This window comes from Mauremys mutica, chromosome 5 (genome assembly GCF_020497125.1).
Source record: "Mauremys mutica isolate MM-2020 ecotype Southern chromosome 5, ASM2049712v1, whole genome shotgun sequence".
Classification (NCBI taxonomy): Eukaryota; Metazoa; Chordata; order Testudines; family Geoemydidae; genus Mauremys; species Mauremys mutica.
Genome location: NC_059076.1, coordinates 97,299,330 through 97,321,187, shown reverse-complemented (window position 1 = coordinate 97,321,187; position 21,858 = coordinate 97,299,330). Strand labels below are relative to the sequence as shown.

The window sequence follows — 21,858 nt, the reverse complement described above, 5'->3', positions numbered from 1 at the left end:
ATTAAAACAATTACTTGAAACTTTTCACTTGAGTTACTATGCCTATAAAATACTGCATTGTTATTGCATTTCACTTACCCCTTCCACAATATATATTATCCCCATCAAAACAGTGCAAGTACACAATATCATTTTTTAAAATTACATTTTATTTTGCATCCCTCAGATGCCTTATTTTTACTAGTATCTGAGCAAAATGTTTTTAAGGTTTGAGACTTTTAGAATGTCGTTATTAAAGTTATCGTCCTGGTTTTATTTCTTTATCCATGATCCATTAAGAAAATAAAAGGTAAATCATAATCTATTTTTGTTAATGGAATTTCATGTGAATCTAGGAGGATTAAAAGTAAAAACACCCACAGACATAGAAAATAATCAGGCTGCCACAAAGTACATTTCAGAAAACAGTCAGAAGTGCAAAAAGACCATAAAGTAGAGCACAGGGATAAGCCACGAGAAGCTGCTGGCCTTCCATGGCTAATGCAGAGATAAAAATTTTGGAAGCTGACAGACTGCACCATCCAATAATAATCAGAGCTAATGAGGTTCCAAGTATCCCCCTATGAAGCAAAAATAAAACAAAGAGAATCCACTGGTTAATATGTGCAGAATGAAGTCTTATCACAGTCTCGTTCATGTCTAAGATCTTGTTGTTAATAAGGCAGTAGTCACTGGTACAAACAAGGAATGACTTATGTAATGAAAGTCAAGGTTGAGCAGTGAATTAAAATAATAAAACATCAAGCAAAATTGATTGCTCCATTTCAGATGGAAACAACAGCTCCATCAATGGTACTACTTGGAAGACTAGCAAGCTTCCAACTACTTTGTCCAGGGCTATAAGCAAAATTGGGCTCTGAGCTTTTAAATTTCAAAGTGAACAGAAGTCCCCTAGCAGCTAAAATCAACATGCACAATATGTTATGATTTAAATGGGGCTATGCAGATTTGCTCTTTTACCAAGACAGCCTGATGGTCTCTAGAGGCCATGTGTGGTAGGGAATATGAGCTTGAGAAAAGACAAAGTCTTGTATCACTCACTTGTGATCACTCACACTGGCTCTTACATCATTCCTTCTCTGCCTTGGCATAGAGCACACACTAGAGGTGTGTCAGGAGAATCATAGAATCATAGAATATCAGGGTTGGAAGGGACTTCAGGAGGTCATCTAGTCCAACCCCCTGCTCAAGGCAGGACCAATCCCAACTAAATCATACCAGCCAGGGCTTTGTCAAGCCTGACCTTAAAAACCTCTAAGGAAGGAGATTCCACCACCTCCCTAGGTAACCCATTCCAGTGCTTCACCACCCTCTTGGTGAAAACCTTGTACCTAATATCCAACCTAAACCTCCCCCCACTGCAACTTGAGACCATTACTCCTTGTTCTGTCATCTGGTACCACTGAGAACAGTCTAGATCCATCCTCTTTGAAACCCCCTTTCAGGTAGTTGAAAGCAGCTCTCAAATCCCTCCTCATTCTTCTCTTCTGCAGACTAAACAATCCCAGTTCCCTCAGCCTCTCCTCATAAGTCATGTGCTCCAACCCCCTAATCATTTTTGTTGCCCTCCACTGGACTCTTTCCAATTTTTCCACATCCTTCTTGTAGTGTGGGGCAAGCAAACAGGACACAGTACTCCAGATGAGGCCTCACCAATGTCGAATAGAGGGGAATGATCACATCCCTTGATCTGCTGGCAATGCTCCTACTTTTACAGCCCAAAATGCCATTAGCCTTCTTGGCAACAAGGGTACACTGTTAACTCATATCCAGCTTCTCGTCCACTGTAACCCCTAGGTCCTTTTCTACAGAACTGCTGCCTAGCCAGTTGGTCCCCAGCCTGTAGCAGTGCATGGGATTCTTCCGTCCTAAGTGCAGGACTGTGCACTTGTCTTTATTGAACCTCATCATATTTCTTTTGGCCTAATCCTCTAATTTGTCTAGGTCCCTCTGTATCCTAACCCTACCTGCCAGCATATCTACCATATCAGGGTGCGATCCACGCCATCCTCCAGATCATTAATGAAGATATTGAACAAAACCAGAAAGGATGTAGCAGGTGCATGCTGTGCAGTGGCAATTCCCATCTAGCATAATAGCACTTTGGGGGCATTGAGAAATTGGTGCAATTTAGAGTAGAACTGTGGCTGCTTTACTTTGCACTGGGAGCCAAACTGGCCACCCCGGCTGGCTCCAGGATTGATAGTGATGGAAAGATGGCATAAAGTCGCCTTTGCCCCAGTCAGCCAAGAGCTGCTTAGGTGCACTTAAAGATTCAGCTCTCAGTCTAACAGCACATTCCTGCCGGAATAAATGGTTTAGCACTAATATGGCCCTGGTGCCAGTGGTGTCTATGAAGGCCAAATCCTCAGGCACAAAAGTCTCAAAATGCAAGGAAAATTGAAGGACTGGACAACAGAGCCTATTCAGGCAGGCTGCATTTGTGTGCCATGGAGCCAAGCTCTAAGGTACAATTTGCACAGGAACATGGAAGGGGATTTGTGGGACATGGAAGATTTTCAACTTCAGATCTGCACACAGCATGGACCTATTGACCAGAGCACAAAGTTGGGGAATAATTGCTGACCACGTATTCACATAGCCTGTAGATGTGCCCACATCTTTGCACCAGTTGCTGCAAACTGGGCCCGAGGATTCCATTCTTCAGCCCCATACTCACTTGCCTTAGCACGCAGCCCAAGTAAATGGGATATTACCTCTGTTCAAGGATTTTGTCTAAAGAAGGGTTTCTAAGGGGGAGGGGAGAGATCAGCAAACTGCTTATTTAAGTCTATTCTTATCAGACACTATTACCCCTAGAAAATGTACTCAGCTTGTGATTACGCACAGTGCCATCTTAGATTAACATGAATAGCCCTATGAAAAATTGAATTTTGTTTCACACATTTTTGCTTGAAAGTGTTGGCCATTTCTTTTGTGCCACTTTGCACCCTCCTTGTCCCAAATTTTGATTCATTCAAAGTTAAAATGAAATTGCTAATTTTGCATTAAAAAAAATGAAAGAAACAGATAATTTTCGTGTTTATGACCTAACAGCTATCTTTGCTAAGAGAATGAGCTTGGTTTCAATTACAGAATTCTCTCTCTTTGTATCTTATCTGTCCATTATCTTAGGTAAATTTTCTGTGAAAAGAGACCAAACTAAAGCTATTCACAAAATTTAAAATTAGAAATTGACAAAATGCTTCATTAAAATTTCAAACTTTGACCAAAGAACTCTTCTGATTTTGATCAGCTCTATTTAAAAAACAAATAAACGTTTCCTTGAAAACGGCCAGTTGCCTTTAATAGCTTGCAGTTAGATGACCTCAGTATTTGTAGTATTTAAGGCATTTCCTGTTGTAAGTAAGGACACACAAGGGAACATTACTGATGTAATCTTATCTATTTCTGATAAAATTGTCAAGTTTTAAGAGCTACCACTGTAAATATTTTTGGATTTCTAAAGATAGACTTTTAGTAGGTTTACAGCATATTACAAATGTATTGTATGTGCTTGGGGATTTTCTGAAGCCAACACCAGCACCCTGGTTGAAAGTTGAAACCTCGATTTAAACTACTACTGCTGTGGTTTTACAAAACAAAAAACAGAGTAAAGGAGGTCTGTCAAATCAGAGGCGGCCTCAGTTTTGAGTACGACTTTGTTTTAAATAAAGATACTGTCGTTCCAAACTGGAACTATTTATCCAAATTCACCAAATTTTGGGGCTCATATAAAGTGGGACAGATCTCTGAGCCATTCTAGAACTAAAATTACACTCAAACCCTCTCTCTCACACACACACTTTGTCCATTTCCATCTGAAAATACTAACATTCTTTTTAGTTCCTTCATGTACTGATATTTTCCTTCCAATTTTTGGCAATAGAAAGTGTCCTCTAGTCTTAGCATTAAATTTTTTGTGTAACACTAGACTTAATTACAGTAATCCTTATGGGTTTTGCCATTATACTCTGATACTTACTGTAGTGAGAAGAAGACTGCACAGCTGGACAGGACCACCATGGGTAGCAGGCAGTAGCCCAGTACACTGGCAACACAGCCATATGAGACACCTGCTATGCTCATCAGGTTCAGTAAAGCATGTATTCCTAGGCACCCAACAGCACTGATGCCATATACATAGCCAAAGTGAACTTTTCCTGCCTGAAATAAATATGAGTAAGTACAAAACAGCATACATGTACCATAAATCATGAAACACTGGGAGGAAACAGAATGAAAGCATGAGGTGTGATCCTCTTTCTGCTTATACAAGTTTTACACTGACTTCATTTATGCCATTTTATGTGTGATCAGAATCAAGGCCAGTATTTGGGGATTTTTTCTCCCCTCAAATAAAAATATCCCAAGATAAATGTTTCATTAATAATTTATATTTTAATTTGCATTGAATGGATAGAAATACAGGACCCAATTCTACATTTCCTTGTAGTAATCAGGCTTCAAGGAAGGACAGGAACTGGTTAGGGAGACTCAGGAAGGTGTTTGGAATTGTAAGATAAAAATAACGAAATTAAACTTTAGGTTAAATATCAGGAAAATCTTGGGACTAGGAGATGTGAGGCTGTGGGTCTCCCAAGAAAAGTGGTGGGAGCCTCATCACTTGAGACATTTCATGCTAGATTGGTTAGTGGGGATGACCTACTTTTTTTTGTAATATGTATCATTGTTTTCTTAAAAATTACCAAGGCCACAATCTGTTTAGTAGATAGTAACACTTGTGGTTTCCTTTGTGCATTGGGGACATCATGTACCCTTTCATTACCGCAGTTTGAATCTTTCACACCAAACCTGGCAAGACTTGGAGTCTCTTTCCGCTACAAACCCAAAACTCTGACCAGGCTCGATAAAAGTTTGTGAACCTTTTGGGAAAATATGTTGAATTTCAGGGTGAATTTATCCCTTCCTTTCCTTGGCTACCATGCGGGAGTCACAGTTTGCTCCTGAACCCAAACCTAGCATGTATAGCACAAAGTATTGTGATTCCGCTGCTCCATGGTATATGTTCCCTGCCACATTAATCTTTCTAGTAACTATCAGCAAATCTTTTTTTTGCTCCACTTAGTAAGTGATTCTCCAGCTCTTTTTCAGAATTTCTTTTTAGTCAATGTAATGCGTGTGAAAGGTACCCGGCCTGACAGCTCTGGAGACTTATCTTCTAATTTATCCACAAAGCAACTACAATATAGGCAGCAGCCACAGACAAATTTACTCACGCCGTTTCAACTCTAATTTAGATGAATCACCTCTAGATGTGAGAGTAGCAGCTCAGTACCCATTCCCCATGAAATGTCTGGCCTCTCAGGCTGCTAACAAGTGGACTGAATGCTGGCTCTTGGGGTAGTATTGAGATTTTGACAACTGTTTTTTTAGGAAATAATTAGAGTTCTAGGATGTAGCCTGAAGTCATCAACTTTGCGCCTCTGGCACAATGGAACTTCTTACCATAAGGGTAAAGCTTGTCTATGCAGGAGGCAGAACTTTCTCAGAGGCCAGCTCAAGATTGTAGAACTAACTCCTCAAGGAACTAAGGGCCATCACGAACCATACCACCTTCCACTTCAAGTGAAAGGCACATTTCTTTGAACTTGCTTTCTTTAACACAAACATACAGCAACATGAGTATACATTTTTAGATAGATGGATAGATATAGATATAGATAGTAAAAAAAATCACAAACAAGACATTCTATTGTACACACAATTCTCCCCCTGGAGAGAGGATGAGAGAACAAACATGAGAGATGTTAGTCATTTTGCTTAACACATTACTGGAATGTGCTCAGATAATATGGTGATGAGCATGGTATAAGTACCTATATGGATTAGAATGGAATAGAAATTGCACTGACCTCACCACCATCATTTCCAATAGGCCAATCAACAGTCTTTAGATTAGATAGCAACAAGCTGCAGGCACCACTGATCTGTGCCAGATTTGAAACAGTGACCAAGAAGTAAAAAGCTCTATATCTCATTACAGTTGGAGGTGACAGACAGCAGAATCAGACCCAGGGGCCTTGGGTATCCACTGCTCTGCACCCTGTATACTCACATTTGTGAAGAGTGAGTATAAAATGCCACCAAATCAAACTTCTACATGCACTTACACAAGTGGTAGCATTTTCTACCCACCTTACACAGGTCTGAGAACACAGGATGAAAGGCAGTGGAGAATCCAGGCCCAATATTTTAATTTTATTTTTATTTTGTTCCTTCCGCAAGACCGAGTGTAGTAAATTTAACACATTCCAATTCAAATTCTGCCAAACTAGTAGGCCCTGATTCTGATCTCATGTACACCGGGAGTATCCCCACTGAACTCAGGGGAGCTACACTTGTGCAAAAACGGTTTGAGAAGAAAATCAGGGTCATCATCTTCAGTTATATCCTCTTTTTTCCCTTCCTTTCTACTTCACCAGACATAAATTCTCTATAAATCAAACAGTGCTCAAAGTGGAATTTTCATTTAGCTGCTAACCTCCCTTCTTTTGTCTCTCTCACAGTAATTTGTTAATCTTAGATTAAGCTTCTAAGTAGGGCTGTGTCAATTAAATACTCTGAAACAAACAATATAAAATATTAGTTGATTATTGTTGTTGCATCTGTCTGCAATACAGCATCTATCAGTTGATCCGTAGAAACTATTCCCCCAAACAATTGAAAAAATTAAACCTATTAAAAACCTGCAATGACTCCAGTGGTAGTTGTTAGTAATCTGCTGTAGCAATTAGAGTTTTAAAAATATGCATATATTTTAGGCTAATATTAAAGGGCTCTACTAGGAGGTTTGAGAAGAGGAAAGGTGCCCTAACCAATATCAGCATGGTATCTATTAGGATGGAGAAAGACACAGTATTCTACACTGGAGCCAGAGGTGTAATTTCCAGCTGGTGTAGAAGTATCTGCGCTAATTCTGATCAAGCTATCGCACTAAAAATAGCAGTGTAGCCAGGATGGTGAGTTGGGCTAGTTCTTGGATAGGCTTGTACTTTGGACGGCTAGCTGCCTATGATACTCATAGAATCATAGAATCTCAGGGTTGGAAGGGACCTCAGGAGGTCATCTAGTAGCTACACTTCTACTTTTAGCACAGTAGCTTGATGCGAGCTAGTATGGGTATGTCTAATTGAACTGGAAATAACAATAGTCATTATTTATATTGAAGTTTGCATGTTCAAGGCACTGCACAAATATTCCTAGGATCTGTAAGATTCTTCTGATTCAGCAGTTTATCACAGAGGAAACAGAGAATTAGAGCCCCCACCCCCGAATTAGAGTGCTCCATTGCAAGGGAAGCACTCCATTCCTCAAAATTGCCATGTGTTTCCACTCCCTTTCAGAGAAACAGTTGCCAACAACCAGTGCAATGTTTTAGTAGCAATGGGGAGCCCCATTGTCTCTGATCAATAGTTGAATTAGGAGTCTTTGGTAGCTTCTGGTTCAGCTTTCCTGCTATCAAAAAGCTGTTAGTTGGTAGAGAGGGGTGAGGCAGGAGATGGGGGCGGGGGGAGATAAGAAAGAAGGGAAGAAGTTTAAATACTGCCCATTTTTTTTGCTTGCAAGGAAATCTGGAAAAAAAGTACTACCAACATTAATTGACAAGTAGCTGCACAAGTTGATATTTTAAAGAATTATTTCCTTCCCCACAATAATATTGACAGAGGTCCATTTTTCAATAGCAACAAAACTGAGGGTGTGTGTCATGCTTGAACATCTTCCTATTCTCATTCCAATTTCAATATTGCCAACCCCCACAGATCAAAAATCGTGAGTCAGAGTCTCAAAAATCATGAGACTGGCCCAAAAAAGCATGCAATTTAAAAATAATAATCATAATCAAATCACATTTTTTCATCTGTCTTTTGACTTTAACTCTCCTCTATTCCTCTGCCAATGTGTGTGTGATAATTGCAGGTTGAAAAGCCAACCTTTAATGCACACAAAATTGCATGCCTCTCTGGCTGCTCAGATATAGACTTCACTTACCCTCTCCTCACCCCTCAGATAAGGGAATTGCCAGCCATTTCCTATTGATGCCTCCTGCTGCCCCATGACTTCTCTACCTGGGACCAAGCAGCACCTTCTCTGACTTCACCCTTCCCTTGCCTCCTGCTGCCTAAGAACCCTTTCTCTGCTATAAGCCCACAAAGGAAAGCAGGACTCGGTGGCAGGACAGGTCTGTGTCCTTAGCTCCAAGCCTTTTACAAACAACTTTGCCCAGCTCTGAAAATCATGGGATCAGAGGAGCTTCTCACATCATACCTCCTAAATCCTGTGACTCACGAACAATTTACAAGAGTGGGCAATGCTGCCTTCCCCTGGCTGCTCAGAGGGACTCCTCATACCCACCACTGCCCTGAGGCTGGGGGAGCTATCATTCTATCCCCTCAGTCTCCCACTCCATCACTGTCCTCTGCACCTCCCCCAGCCTCCCTCTTCCACATCTAATCCCTGCTTTATCCTATTCCCTTGCAACTCATAAACCTGCTTTCTGTTTTCCCCAGTGCTCTGCTCCCTCTCACTCTCCCCATCCAACTTTCACAGTGTCTCTGCTGCTTCTCACAGTCCCTGTGTCTTGTTTAGCCCCTTGAACCACAAAGTGGCAGCCATTTTGCTTGTGGGGATGGCTTCAATCACACTGGAAAGAGGGGGAGGTGGCAGCCAACCTTGTTAGGAGAAGTCTGACTTCCACATGCAGATAGACTGTAGGGAAATGGTGGCCATCTTGCTTTTTTCAGCCCCTTTGACAATAATAGGAGATGGTGCCATTTTGAATAAGGGGGAAATTGTGACTTGGCACCTTTCATCATGTTTTCATGAGACAGGTAAAAACACCCCAATATGGACAGAGTCACATTAAAATGGCTAGAGTTGGCAATACTGTAACGTAGGTCTTGACCCTGCAAACTGCTCCATGCAGTGGACTCCTTGTGAGTGAGTGGAGCCTCTTGACACATACATTGTATAAAATCTCTCTATATATAGGCACATATGCCCAGAAAATATGCCCTGCTTTTATACTTTTATTGAAATCATTTTACTGTGTTACATCAAGGTGTAATTTTATATTTAAATACTGTATGTATAAGCTGTACAGCAAAGAGATGTTCTTATATCCACTCTCAATAGACACTGAAGCAAATGTTTCATTTTGTACCTGCTCAGCATCTTCCAAAACTGCACACAGTTGTTATTTTACAGTTATGAACTTTACAATCTCATGACTTCTGCCTTACTGTACCAGTAGCAATGTAGCTCCAAGGGCCAAACAGAAAACCATAGGTCCAGTCAGGTCTGTCTCATTCATAATGCTGCCATCCGCTGGTTTGATTGGGTTTAGAACTGTTAATGTTTTCTGCCATATGTGATCAAAATTAATCCCAAGTTCTGCAAAAGGAAAGTTCCATAATTATCCATGATTTTTAGAAGCTTTTATATACAAATCCACTAGATACACAAGTCCAAAGTAACAAAATGAGCTGCTTTCTTCCACCCAAAGGAAATAAGAATGCAGTAGAATGTATTCTGATTCCAGCTGCTCATACAGTGTCTTTAGGACTGAATTCTGACTTCAAGCTGGGATGATTAATTTATTAAATTGAATTTTATGTGATGGACCAAAAATACTGACAACACTGTTCACATGTTTGGTTTTCCTATTTTTACAATATATATGTTTCTAAAATCTTATTAACTGAGACCTCAAATAATATGCTGATCAGCAGTAACTGCAGAATTCAAGGCTTTTTAGAACATTGAGGACATCAGAGATACATGCTTTAATTGTGAAAATCTGACAAGAGAAGTGTCTTAATGCTGTACTGCTAGAGGCATTTAAAAACATGACACACTTCACTTCGAGGAAAAGCAAAAATAACATACGTAGGATTTTATGGGCTTTTTACACTTGCACAATTATTCCTGTGGATCACTCGATGCTGGATGAAATCCTTCCCCATTGAAGTCAATGGGAGTTTTGTCATTGACTTCAGCGGGGCCAGGATTTCATCCTTAATCTCTGCATAAATATTCAAACTCTCAGGAGTAACTTTTTTCCTGTGATGCTCCAGTAGGGGTTAGGGCAATATTGGAATTGGATAGCCAGCATTTGTGGGACCAACACCCAATTCAAAAAGCAGATGTCCATGTTTTGCACTCTGCCAGGCCATTTTTTTGAGAGAGAACGTTGAGGCCAGATATTTTGCATGCACTGTCTATACTCTAATTATGTTACTGTAAATATACATTTTAACTGGAAATGGGCCTGACCCATGCCCCAGATCTGAACACCTCTGGAACGTTGTGGATCAAAACATCCTTGTTGTAAGGTGAACTGCGTGTGGTGCTTGCTGCTTGCAGGTTTGGGACTACATTCTATTTACAATAGGCACAACAATCTGGCTATTATGGAAGTCAATGGTAAAAATCCCATTGACCTCAATGGTGCAGTATCAAGCTGAATGTGCCTAGAATTTACTTTGCTTCATTATGTTGAATCAGTGACAAATAATCCAATTTTACTCTTATCTATTTGTTATTCATAAAGCAGCAATATTTCTGTAAATAGAAAGAAATCTTCACCTGTTTATTAGCTACAAGTATTAAGGCTTGAACATACCTTGCTTATAATAAACAGTACCTTTTTTACAGTCTAATGGTCAACTAGCTGAAAGTATGCAGGGTGCACAAACTTTCTCCAGTTTTCCACTGAAAGAAGCTGCCTTAAGTCTTTTTAACTAGTAAATTTATTACTAGGTATGCAAACTTTATTATAATACATGTTTATTAATTATAGGTACCCTCACATGATGTCTTATTGTGCGATATAAATACAGAGGGGAAAAATTGCTATGAAGCCTGAATACAAAATTTATTGTTATGCTGTCACCTAGTGGTAGTAAAGTATATGATCTATGTGCCATAAAAATGAATTAATACTTTTATTTTCTATGCAAATTGTGGCACTGCCCTTCCAATCATAAACATGTGAATATGTTAGAAATACAAGATAACAAATCAACAGTAATTTTTTCTGATTTGACAGTCTTGGATTGATTATTATTTCTTAAAGTGCACAAGTAAGGATTTTGATTGTGTGTTGTCAACTAGCCAAGAGTTACAGTTCTTATACAAAAGCTTACCAAGTGAATTTTTAAGAAGTCTGGTTTTGAGACAAGGTATGTCAAAGCAAATGTAAATGGAGGTGAGGTTTGGTTGTTTGTATTTATTTTGAAGAGGCTAGGGGATCTAATATTACTTCCAGTTTAGGACAATACCTAATACCTGTTAATATGTGACTTGGATCTGGGCCCTGGTACAAAGTTCTGCCTGCATGTATGCAATGCAGGAACTTGGACACACTCTCCTTTTTTTCTTCTCTAAACCTGATCCTGAAATCCCCACTAAAGGGTATTTGGAGTGTGCAAGAACTGCAGGATCCAGCTCCTGGCAGATGTCCATCCTGCAGGATTCAGGGATCTTGGCTGAAGTGATGGAGAGGTACAGGCCAATATCAAGTCTAACTATTGGGGGCGGTGGCTCTACTGGATATTAATGTTTCTCTAGTGACTTTCATGAGTTAGCAAAAAGAACCATATACACAGCTGGTAACCACACAAAGTTAATATTTCAATTCTTTACCTTCTAGCAAAGGAGGTTCTTCGTCAAAACTGTCAGCATAACTAGAGTGAGATAAAAACTCTGGATTGTATGTTGGCTGCAAAATCTGGCCTATGTAACTTTGAGAAGACGAAAGCATTTCTAGAGGAACAAAAGCATCAGGTTGAGGCAACTCCTGTCCCTGGCACCTACAACAATCAGTACAGTTAGACATCTGGGTAAGTAGTCAGTCAAACAGGCAACTTGTGACAATCAACCTCACAATAATCCAAAGCTGTCCACTGGTGTATTTCCTTTGTGAACAGACTACCAGCTCCCTCCCCACCTAAATACACTGCACTCCTTCCTCTTTCACCCAGCACACTGAATAAGGAAGGGGTTCCCAGTATAAAATTAGCTTTAATTTCATGATTACAAATGATCATAATACAGGAGCACATTAGGGCATTTAAGGTTGCAGGGTCAACCTGAGTTTTTGGGTTTTTTTTACTTTGCAGCCTCAATGACACCCTCAAGTTATTTATCTATTTTAATGGAATATATATAATTATATCTGAATGTATGTTTTTCTTAAACACCTGTAAAAAGTTCTAGCAATGTGTGATTAAAAATCTGTATTAATATCATGAGGCCCAATTATTTCCTAACTATTATTATATAGTGTATTTGTATTCCTGTAATGCCCAGAGCCCCAGCCAAGACTAAGCCTTCATTGGCCTTAGCACTGCACATATCTATAGTAAAACAGCCCCAGAGACTTTATGCTCTAGATAGTGAAGACAGACAAAGGGTGGGGAAAATCCATGTTGCTGATGTGGCATGAGGTACTGAAAGAATAAAGTGATTAGCTCAAGGTCACCCAGAGATGGGAGCTGATCACAGATCCACTGATCCCCAGTCTTAACCCACAAACCATTCTTATTCCCTGTGATTTGTAACATGGAGGGGGCCTGATCCTTGGATCACTTGTGCAGACTTGGAGAATTGTTTCCCTGGCATCATGAAATTTAGCTGCAATAGTGCTGGGGATATGCAGCTGGGGAAATGATTGGCTGAAGGCAGCAGGGAAAGGGATTGTGGGGTGTATTTCCCATAGGCAGTGGTGGCTAGGGGATTCCAAAGGAGTTGTGCTGTCAGGGAGCCCAAAGGGAATGGGGGAGAGTGATTAACCTGGCTTTTAGTAGATCACCTTGCCTCTACAAACTCTCTGAGTAAGGGGGGGGCATGGGCAAAATCCCATCTGCTATGACAACATAGCCTCTGTCTTCACGAAAAAGGTCAGCTCCCAGACTGCTGCACTGGGAGGTGACCAGCCCTCTGTGAAGAAAGAAATTGTTTGGCCCTATTTAGAAAAGCTGGATGAGCACAAATCCATGGGGCCAGATGCGCAGCATCTGAGGGTGCTAAAGGAGTTGGCGGATGTGATTGCAGAGCCATTGGCATTATCTTTAAAAAATCATGGTGATTGGAGGAGGTCTCGGATTACTGGAAAAAGGCTAATGTAGTGCCCATCTTTAAAAAGGGGAAGAAGGAGGATCAGGGAACTACAGGCCAGTCAGCCTCACCTCAATCCCTGGAAAAATCATGGAGCAGGTCCTCAAGGAATCAATTCTGAAGCACTTAGAAGAGAGGAAAGTGATCAGGAACAGTCAGCATGGATTCACCAAGGGCAAGTCATGCCTGACTAACCTAATTGCCTTCTCTGAGGAGATAACTGGGTCTGTGGATGAGAGGAAAGCAATGGATGTGCTATTTCTGGACTTTAGCAAAGCTTTTGATACAGTCTCCCACAGTATTCTTGCTGGCAAGTTAAAGAAGTATGGGCTGGATGAATGGTCTATAAGGTGGATAGAAAGCTGGCTAGATCATTGGTGATCAATGCCTAGCTGGCAGCCGGTTTCAAGCGGAGTGCCCCAAAGGTCAGTCCTGGGGCCGGTTTTGTTCAATATCTTCATTAATGATCTGGAGGATGGCGTGGACTGCAATCTCAGCAAGTTTGCAGATGACACTAAACTGGTGGGAGTGGTAGATACACGGGAGGGTAGGGATAGGATACCGACAAATTAGACAACTTAGAAGATTGGGCAAAAAGAAACCTGATGAAGTTCAACAAGGACAAGTGAAGAGTCCTGCACTTAGGATGGAAGAATCCCATTCACTGCTACAGACTAGGGACCGACTGGCTACGCAGCAGTTCTGCAGAAAAGGACCTAGGGGTTACAGTGGACGAGAAGCTGGATATGAGTTAACAGTGTACCCTTGTTGCCAAGAAGGCTGACGGCATTTTGGGCTATATAAGTAAGGGCATTGCCAGCAGATTGAGGGACGTAATTATTCCCCTCTATTCGACATTGGTGAGGCCTCGTCTGGAGTACTGTGTCCAGTTTTGGGCCCCACACTACAAGAAGGATGTGGAAAAATTGGAAAGAGTCCAGCAGAGGGCAACAAAAATGATTAGTGGGCTGGAATACATGATTTATGAGGAGAGGCTGAGGGAACTGGGATTGTTTAGTCTGCAGAAGAGAAGAATGAGGGGGGGGATTTGATAGCTGCTTTCAACTACCTGAAAGGGGGTTCCAAAGAGAATGGATCTAGACTGTTCTCAGTGGTAGCAGATGACAGAACAAGGAGTAATGGTCTCAAGTTGCAGTGGGGGAGGTTTAGGTTGGATATTAGGAAAAACTTTTTAACTAAGAGGGTGGCGTAGCACTGGAATTGGTTACCTAGGGAGATGGTGGAATCTCCCTCCTTAGAGGTTTTTAAGGTCAGGCTTGACAAAGCCCTGGCTGGTATGATTTAGTTGGGGATTGGTCCTGCTTTGAGCAGGGGGTTGGACTAGATGACCTCCTGAGGTCCCTTCCAACTCTGATATTCTGATTCTATGAACATCATTTTTGGAAATCTTGATGATGGGAACCTCCCAGAGTCTTCCTTCTATCAGAGCCTCTCTCTGTGTTCTTATTGCTACTGCATCCATTTGGCTAGTCACATAAAACCTTAAATGCCATTGAACATTCTGACATCATTTTTGGCAATTAGACATTGTACTTCATTGCTGAATGAAAACCCCTTTTAAAAAAAATAAATCAATATTTTCTTCTTACATGGGGTACTTACTTTTGGCTTCCATAAAGATTTTTATGGGCCCCTGAATCACTATAACCTTGATCTTGAATATCAGTGGCATAGTTAGACTGGTAAAAGTCTGATTCAGATTGCTCAAAGTTTGACATTCTGGGGGAAAAAAGATTGATAATATTGATGAAATAATGTTCATTAAAGTAAATCTCTATTTTTTTTTAGAAGTACTAAATAGAAATAACGAATGGTAAACTCTAGTGCCTAAAACTTAGAGGTGTAGTTCCTCTGGGTGAACTAACATTAATTTGAAGTGACAGAAATAAATTGAATTTGAGCTCACTTTTGGTATCACCGCAGAAATAATTTCTTACCTGCCAGCTCTCATGTGTGCTAGTGTGTATTACTTTAAAAACTTAAGGAGATGAAAAAAATTACTAACTCTGAAGAAATCTCATATGATTGCCTGCCTGGCAGTAATATCAAAAGTAACTCAGTAATTAGTCATCTTCATAGGCAACATCTCAGTCAACATTGGTTTAGAAAGATTCATTTTCTTATTTTAAAACAAAATGATGGCCATGTCTGAGACTCAGTGAGATGAGCTATTACTTTTTAAAAAAAACAAGTGGTTTGGGAATTGAAGACAATAACTCATTGACTTTAAGGCCAGAAGGGATCATCATGATAATCTAGACTGACCTCTTGCATATCTCAGGGGATAGAATCTGACCCCCATACACATTCCTGTAGTGGGCCCAGAACCTGTGGTCTTCGTCTAATTTCTAGCCTTAACTTATTGATGTTCAGTTTGTATAGTTTATATAACTATTTTCTAAGTATTGCTTGTTTTAATATACTGCGTAAGTATCATAAAATAATGGTCTGCTTAAAATTGGGAAATGGAAATGTTACAGAACTTGATTATATGATTTCTATATATCATACTCCAATTGGAGTACTGAAATTGGAGGACATGTATTTATTTTTATGATCTAAAAAGGGATAAAATATTGTCTAATTTGGGTAATACACTAGATATACAAAACCAGTTCTCATTTACACTGGTTTTACATTAGTTCCCCTACCAGCCCCTCCAGTTGTGGCATAGGCCAAGCAGAGGACAGCAGACTGCCTGGAACAGTTTGTCTGAGAAAGATTTTTTACATCACCCCAGGAAGGGGAATACGTAGGGTGACCCACCTGGAGGGCCAAGTCATGGTGGAGGCTGAAGTTCCTGGAGTGAGAGGGGCAGCAGGATGAGAGGATGATGAGAGAGACACCGCCAGAGGAGGATGCGGCAGCTGGAAGAGCTAATCCTAAGGATCATCAGAAGGAGGCACAACTAGCAGTGAGTTGACCCTATGATAGGGGCTATGTTTTATTTGTTCTGTAAAGTGTCATGCATGTTTATGGCATTATAGAAATTAATAAAATATTCTACACACTGTATACATCTTGCATTAGTAAGTCAGTTGCACTCTCAAATTTGACTGAGGTGCCTCTCCCACTCTAATTACAAGTAACTATGGTCCAATATACTGGTTCCAAACCTGCACTCTTACTCACATTTGTAATCCTATTTTCTTTAATGGGCCCACCACTAGATTAAAGACTGAGTCTCTGTTGTACAATTAGTACAAATATGCTGATATCCCATGACTGGCAAAGATGTTGACCCTTGTGCAGCCTCCCAAAATCGTGCAGTTCCTGCTCAAAAGAACTGCATTAATTCGTGTGCATGCAGGGACTTAGGCAATGCAGAGCCAGTGGGTGAGCAGAGTTTGCCCCAAATGTGTAAATGAATGTACTAATTTGGCAAGCAGTCTAGAAAATGCCAGCATTTAAAAGGTTAAACTCTTAAAAATATTTATAGAAGTTAAGCAGCCTGACTCATAACCATGACCATGTCCAATTTGTTTGACTTCTTACTGGATTTTAATATTTGATTTAGGATTTGTATTATTTCTGCATTCCTCACCTGGCCCTGCTTTCTGCTGTCATCCCACATTCCTGATTCAAAATATGCTTTTCACCTAGATTACTGTACAATTGCTGCCTAGCCTTTCCATGTATCAAGCACATCTTGCTCACAGAAAAGCTCTTTGCCTAAACAACTCATTAAAGTAAAAGTTAAAAATATCAGTAATTCCTTGGGGTGCACATGAACTGTGTATTCAAAAGTTTCATATTACATCCCATAATCAGATTAATCTGCTAGAACCTGATCCTTTCACTTATCAGAAACGTTTAAAGTAACAATCACATCATATATCAGTGTTTTCTTAACAATACACAAATCATATAGGATTCCCTAATTTAGGAAAAACTGATTTATGTTTGCGAAAATGAGTAACACATTTTTTTATTAGAAATCTGACACTAGTTCTGAGTTATGCACAATAAAAATTAGGAACTCAAATGTAATAAAATCTTAGAACACAATCTAAATCTTTTAATATTTAATTTCTAGCACATCTTATGCAGAGATGCTTTTCACATTGCTCTAAAGTATGAAATAATTTCACAAGCCATTATTTTTCAAAGTATACTAAAATCCATGTATTACAGAAGGTATACACTCAATTTTTTGAACAGTTTGGAAATAAATGTAGGTAACATACCTCTCAATATATTAAGTAAAAAATCCTCCTGTACACTGAACTTACATGTTGGAAAAACAACTATGATATGCTGTTGCATTAACAGAGATGAACTTGTGCTATTTATAATGTTCTAAATTTGTCCTTTGAACAGATGCAAATGATTGAAAAGAACCTATCAGTATCATGGACAACATTTAATACCACATGCAAGAGTTCACTAACAACAATACTAAGCAATCATTGGAAAAAAAAAGTTCTAGGATTTTAAAACCCAATTTTAACTTAGATTGTAAAATCTTCAGGGGTGAAGCCTCTTTTTTTTACTACATGATTATATAAAATGCAGTAAAATGAAGTCTTCAGCTAAGCCTCTAGGTGCTACTATAATAGTAATAATATATAGCATGCATATAACTTTCATTAATGCTGCATAAATGAATATACATATGGATGTGTGTTCTATAATCTGGGTTGCTACAAAACTTCTAGTATGATAAGGATTTACAAATAGGGTACTTAAGCAATCCCCAAAGATAACTTTCAATTGGCATGCATTTTAGCACCAGATATTTAGCCAATCATAACAATCTCTGCCTTTCTTGAACCATTTACCTGATCGTGTCTTGATGAGCACTCGGGCTGATTAAGGAACAGGACATTAAATGGGAGTATTACTGGGTCATTAATCTATGCCTCAGGTGCATTTTAAACTATTCAAGGTTAAAGGCCAGATTACTTCAATTTCACAAGAGGTGTATTAATGGTCCATTAATACATGCCCTACAGTGCTTTAAAGTTGCATAATATAGGTGCCATTTCATTTAAAAAAAAACCCTGACATATTACACTTTCACTGCATATACGCCTCCCGAAAAATAGTTGAGAGGTGAAGGATAGGAGAAAGTAAGAGAAAAATATAATAGTTTCAGCTAATTAAAAGGGTTTTCAAAAGTAATTTAAACTAATATTTATTAGGGCTGCTATTCAGGGCTTGTCTACATTGCCCCACAGTTCTGATCATGGGAGTGTGGATAGCAGTGCGCACCAAAGTCCAGTGCTGTAACTCCATTGTGTGGATGCTGCACGTGAGATCTAAAAGGTTCCTAGTTTGCATTTTGTAATCTTTTCAAACAGGATTACTGTGAGTGAAATCGGAACCTTTTAGTTTGTGCCTCCACCATCCACGTGGGGGAGTTACAGCACACTGTATTCAAATCTTTGTTTAAATAAGAGTTTGTGTTTTTGAACTGTTTCTTTCTCCTTTTCTTACTGGTATGTCCAAACTTTTTTACCTGTGTACCTTAAAATGATGTTGAGACCTGTATTAGAGAAATCCCAAATTTTACGCTATTTTATGGAATCCCACAATAACTAAAGCTTGCCAAAGTTCTACAATTATGTGGTTAAAGTTAATCTCACAATGACAGTATTTTGTCAAACTAGTATGAGGAAATCTTCCAAGTTCTGGGAAGCCAAATGGAATTTCACATTGGACATCATCAATAGAAACTTCATTATTGCATGACTACATAGGCACACAAGCACTGTGCTAATTCATGGGAATAGTGCTTGCTTGGTTAACAGTATCAGTCTGAGGTTGAAAAAGATGACAAATTCCAGAATGGTATCAGCAGATTAGAGCAGGGCTCTTATGCACTTACACCAAATCGCCTGATGTTGACACTCTAGAAGTCAGTTTATGCTGAAAAATTAAAAAAATAATTTGTGTCAATCATAGGGTGACCAGACAGCAAATGTGAAAAATCGGGATGGGGGTGGGGAGTAATAGGAGCCTATATAAGAAAAGACCCCAAAATCGGGACTGTCCCTATAAAATTGGGATATCTGGTTACCCTAGTCAATCAAAATGGGACATTCCCCACTCCCCATCCCCCCACTTCCCCCCCAAAAAACCCCAACCCTCCAGCTAGGAGCAAGGATTAATTTTAATATAGTGCTGAGAGACTTTTCCACATTGAGAAGTAACTTACAACCTAATACTGAGAAGTGCTGAGCACCCATAACTCCCATTAAAATCCACTGGAGAGGCAGGTGCTCAGCACCACTCAGGACCGCTACCTGTGAGAACTGGGCCTCCGCTATGGAGGATTAAAGGGAGTGGTAAATAATGAAGGGGACAATAAGCATTTTAATGCACTCACCTCTGAAATCAAATCTCTACGAACAAACAATGCAGGCCATATTTACAGAATGAGAAACTCTATCCTGGGAAACAGTGACTGAAAAAAAAATTAGGGATCATGCTGGATGATCAGCTGAACATGAGCTTCCAGTGAGACACTGCAGGTAAAAGGGCTAAAGCAATCTTTGGATATATAAACAATATCAATTAGGAATAGGGAGGTTATACTTGTTATTTGGCACCAGTGCGCTCACCAATAGAATACTGTATCCAGTTCTGGTGCCCGCTCTTCGAGAAGGATGTTGAAAAATTGGAGAGGGTTCAGCGTAGAGCAATGAAAATGATTAAAAGATTAAAACCATGCCTTACAGTGATAAACTAAATAGATTGAGCTCCTTGAGTCTATCAAAGAGAAGGTTAAGAGGTGACTTGGTCACATATGTAAATGGGCAATGGAAATTTGGTAATAGAGTCTAGCAGAGAAAGGTATGACACGATCTTGACTAGAAATAAAGTGCAAATTTTTAACAGTGAAGGCAATTAATCATGGGAACAATTTGCAAAGGCTTATGGTGGATTCTCCATCGCTAGACATTATAAATCAAGATATGCTCTACAACCACAGCTACTGGATATAAAGCAGGAATTAAATCAGGGAAATCCTATGGCCTGTGTTATGCAGGAGGTCAGCTTAGATGATCCCAATGGCCCCTTCTGGCTTTAAAATCTAAGAAAAAGAAATTAGAATACTCAAAGAGAGGTTAGAAGACATGGAGAACCATTCTTGAAAGAATAATCTTAGACTAAGAAGGGATCAGAGAGAAGTATTAAACAGAAGATGGAAGGGAGTCTGAGGTAAAATAAACACAATATGTTATCTTGTTTAAAAAGGCTCCAAGGCAATGAGTCTGAGTGATGGGACTACTGTACCCAGCAGTTATACAAATATTAGCTGAATCACCACCGACTCGCCACAACAAAGGAGGCAATGATACAACTGGATGTATTTTTAAAACAGAAGTAATTACCTGTGCAGGCCTCATCACATAATATCTATCTAATCTAGAGACTTCTTCTATTCATAAGTATGGAGAATGTTAATAACTTGGGAACAGACTGTCATATGTAAGGATGAACATTTTATTGTCTGTTCCAAGGGAAGGTGACAACTGGAGCCACTAGAAATGACAAGCATGTTTTTTGGGGGGAAAAATGAGATTTTTTTTTTTAAAAGAAAATCAAAATGGTATTGGTTTTCAAAAAAATTTGTTTATGTTTTCTACCTTCTCTCTTCCCGCCAACCCTTTCTTCAGTGACAAAATTAAAAAGAGACAGGGGAAAAAACAAAGTATTTCAGTTTTCAAAAACAGACATTTTAAAATTTTCATTTTTTCAGTGAGCAAAAGGCAAAACAGGGAAATTTTCAAAATGAAAATGGTAAAAAAAATCTGTTTTTGAAAAATTGTAATTAAACATTTCTATTCGCTCTAGTGAGGACAAGAGAGAGCGATGATCGAAATGGATTATTTGGGTTATAAAGGTGCTATCTTATACTATATTCAATATTATGTTTCTTTGTTAGCATGGAGAATCAGTTATGATTATCAGATCAGTTATTCGATAGGTTTTTCAAATGATTCAATTAATCACATTAAGGAATAATTCAATAGTGAAAAGTAAGTTTAATTACTTACATTTACAGGCAATATTGATAATTTTATAAATGGAACATTATTAAAATTTGCCACCATAGAACATAGGGTAATTTAATTATTTAATAGTTATGTAGTTTAATACTGCTATTAAATAATTATTTACAGAATTATTTATTTACCATATAAAGTGCATACTAAATTATTATTATTTATTCCCAGCATATGCCTGCTAACTGAATATATGCTAAGGGTCAACAAATTATTGCAGAAATACCCAGAGTAGTAACTTCACACTTATGAATATCTACAGAGCACAAACAGTTTGATAGACTTTGAATACACAGGTAGAAGATATGGGTTTCCTGCTCTAAAGATCTTATAAAGCAAGGCAGACGCATACACAAAGGATATGGGAAATTAGATGATTGACTAGAGATGCTTAGCAAGCCCCATGCTGCATGGCTGCAGTTGGCCTTTCTCAGCTGTCTTGGGCTGGCAGGGCTTGGGTTGTGGGGCTAAAAATTGCAGAGGAACCACCTGTTGTTAGTGCTGCTGTGTGCCTGTGCGTTGCTCCTCTGCTGTTCATGGCACTCCTGCATTAGCTGCACCAGCGTAGCTTGGAGCTTGTGGATTCAGCAGACCTTGATGTTACTCTTAGGGAAAGACCTCAGGCTCAGTTCAGTGGCAAAGGTGCTTGGCCAGGTTTATTGTCAACAAAGCATCCTCCTAG

General features: G+C 39.4%; 1 protein-coding gene across 1 annotated transcript; it reads right to left on the bottom strand.

Moving 5' to 3' along the window:
* Positions 1 to 339: 339 nt before the first annotated feature.
* On the bottom strand, positions 340 to 14,879 carry YIPF7 (Yip1 domain family member 7). Its single transcript, XM_045017641.1, has 5 exons — positions 14,764 to 14,879; positions 11,668 to 11,834; positions 9,269 to 9,414; positions 3,986 to 4,167; positions 340 to 560 (listed from the first exon to the last, which is right to left on the bottom strand). Exons 1-5 carry the CDS (start codon positions 14,877 to 14,879, stop codon positions 398 to 400), a joined length of 774 nt encoding a protein of 257 aa, XP_044873576.1. The 3' UTR covers positions 340 to 397.
* Between the last annotated feature and the right edge of the window lie 6,979 nt (positions 14,880 to 21,858).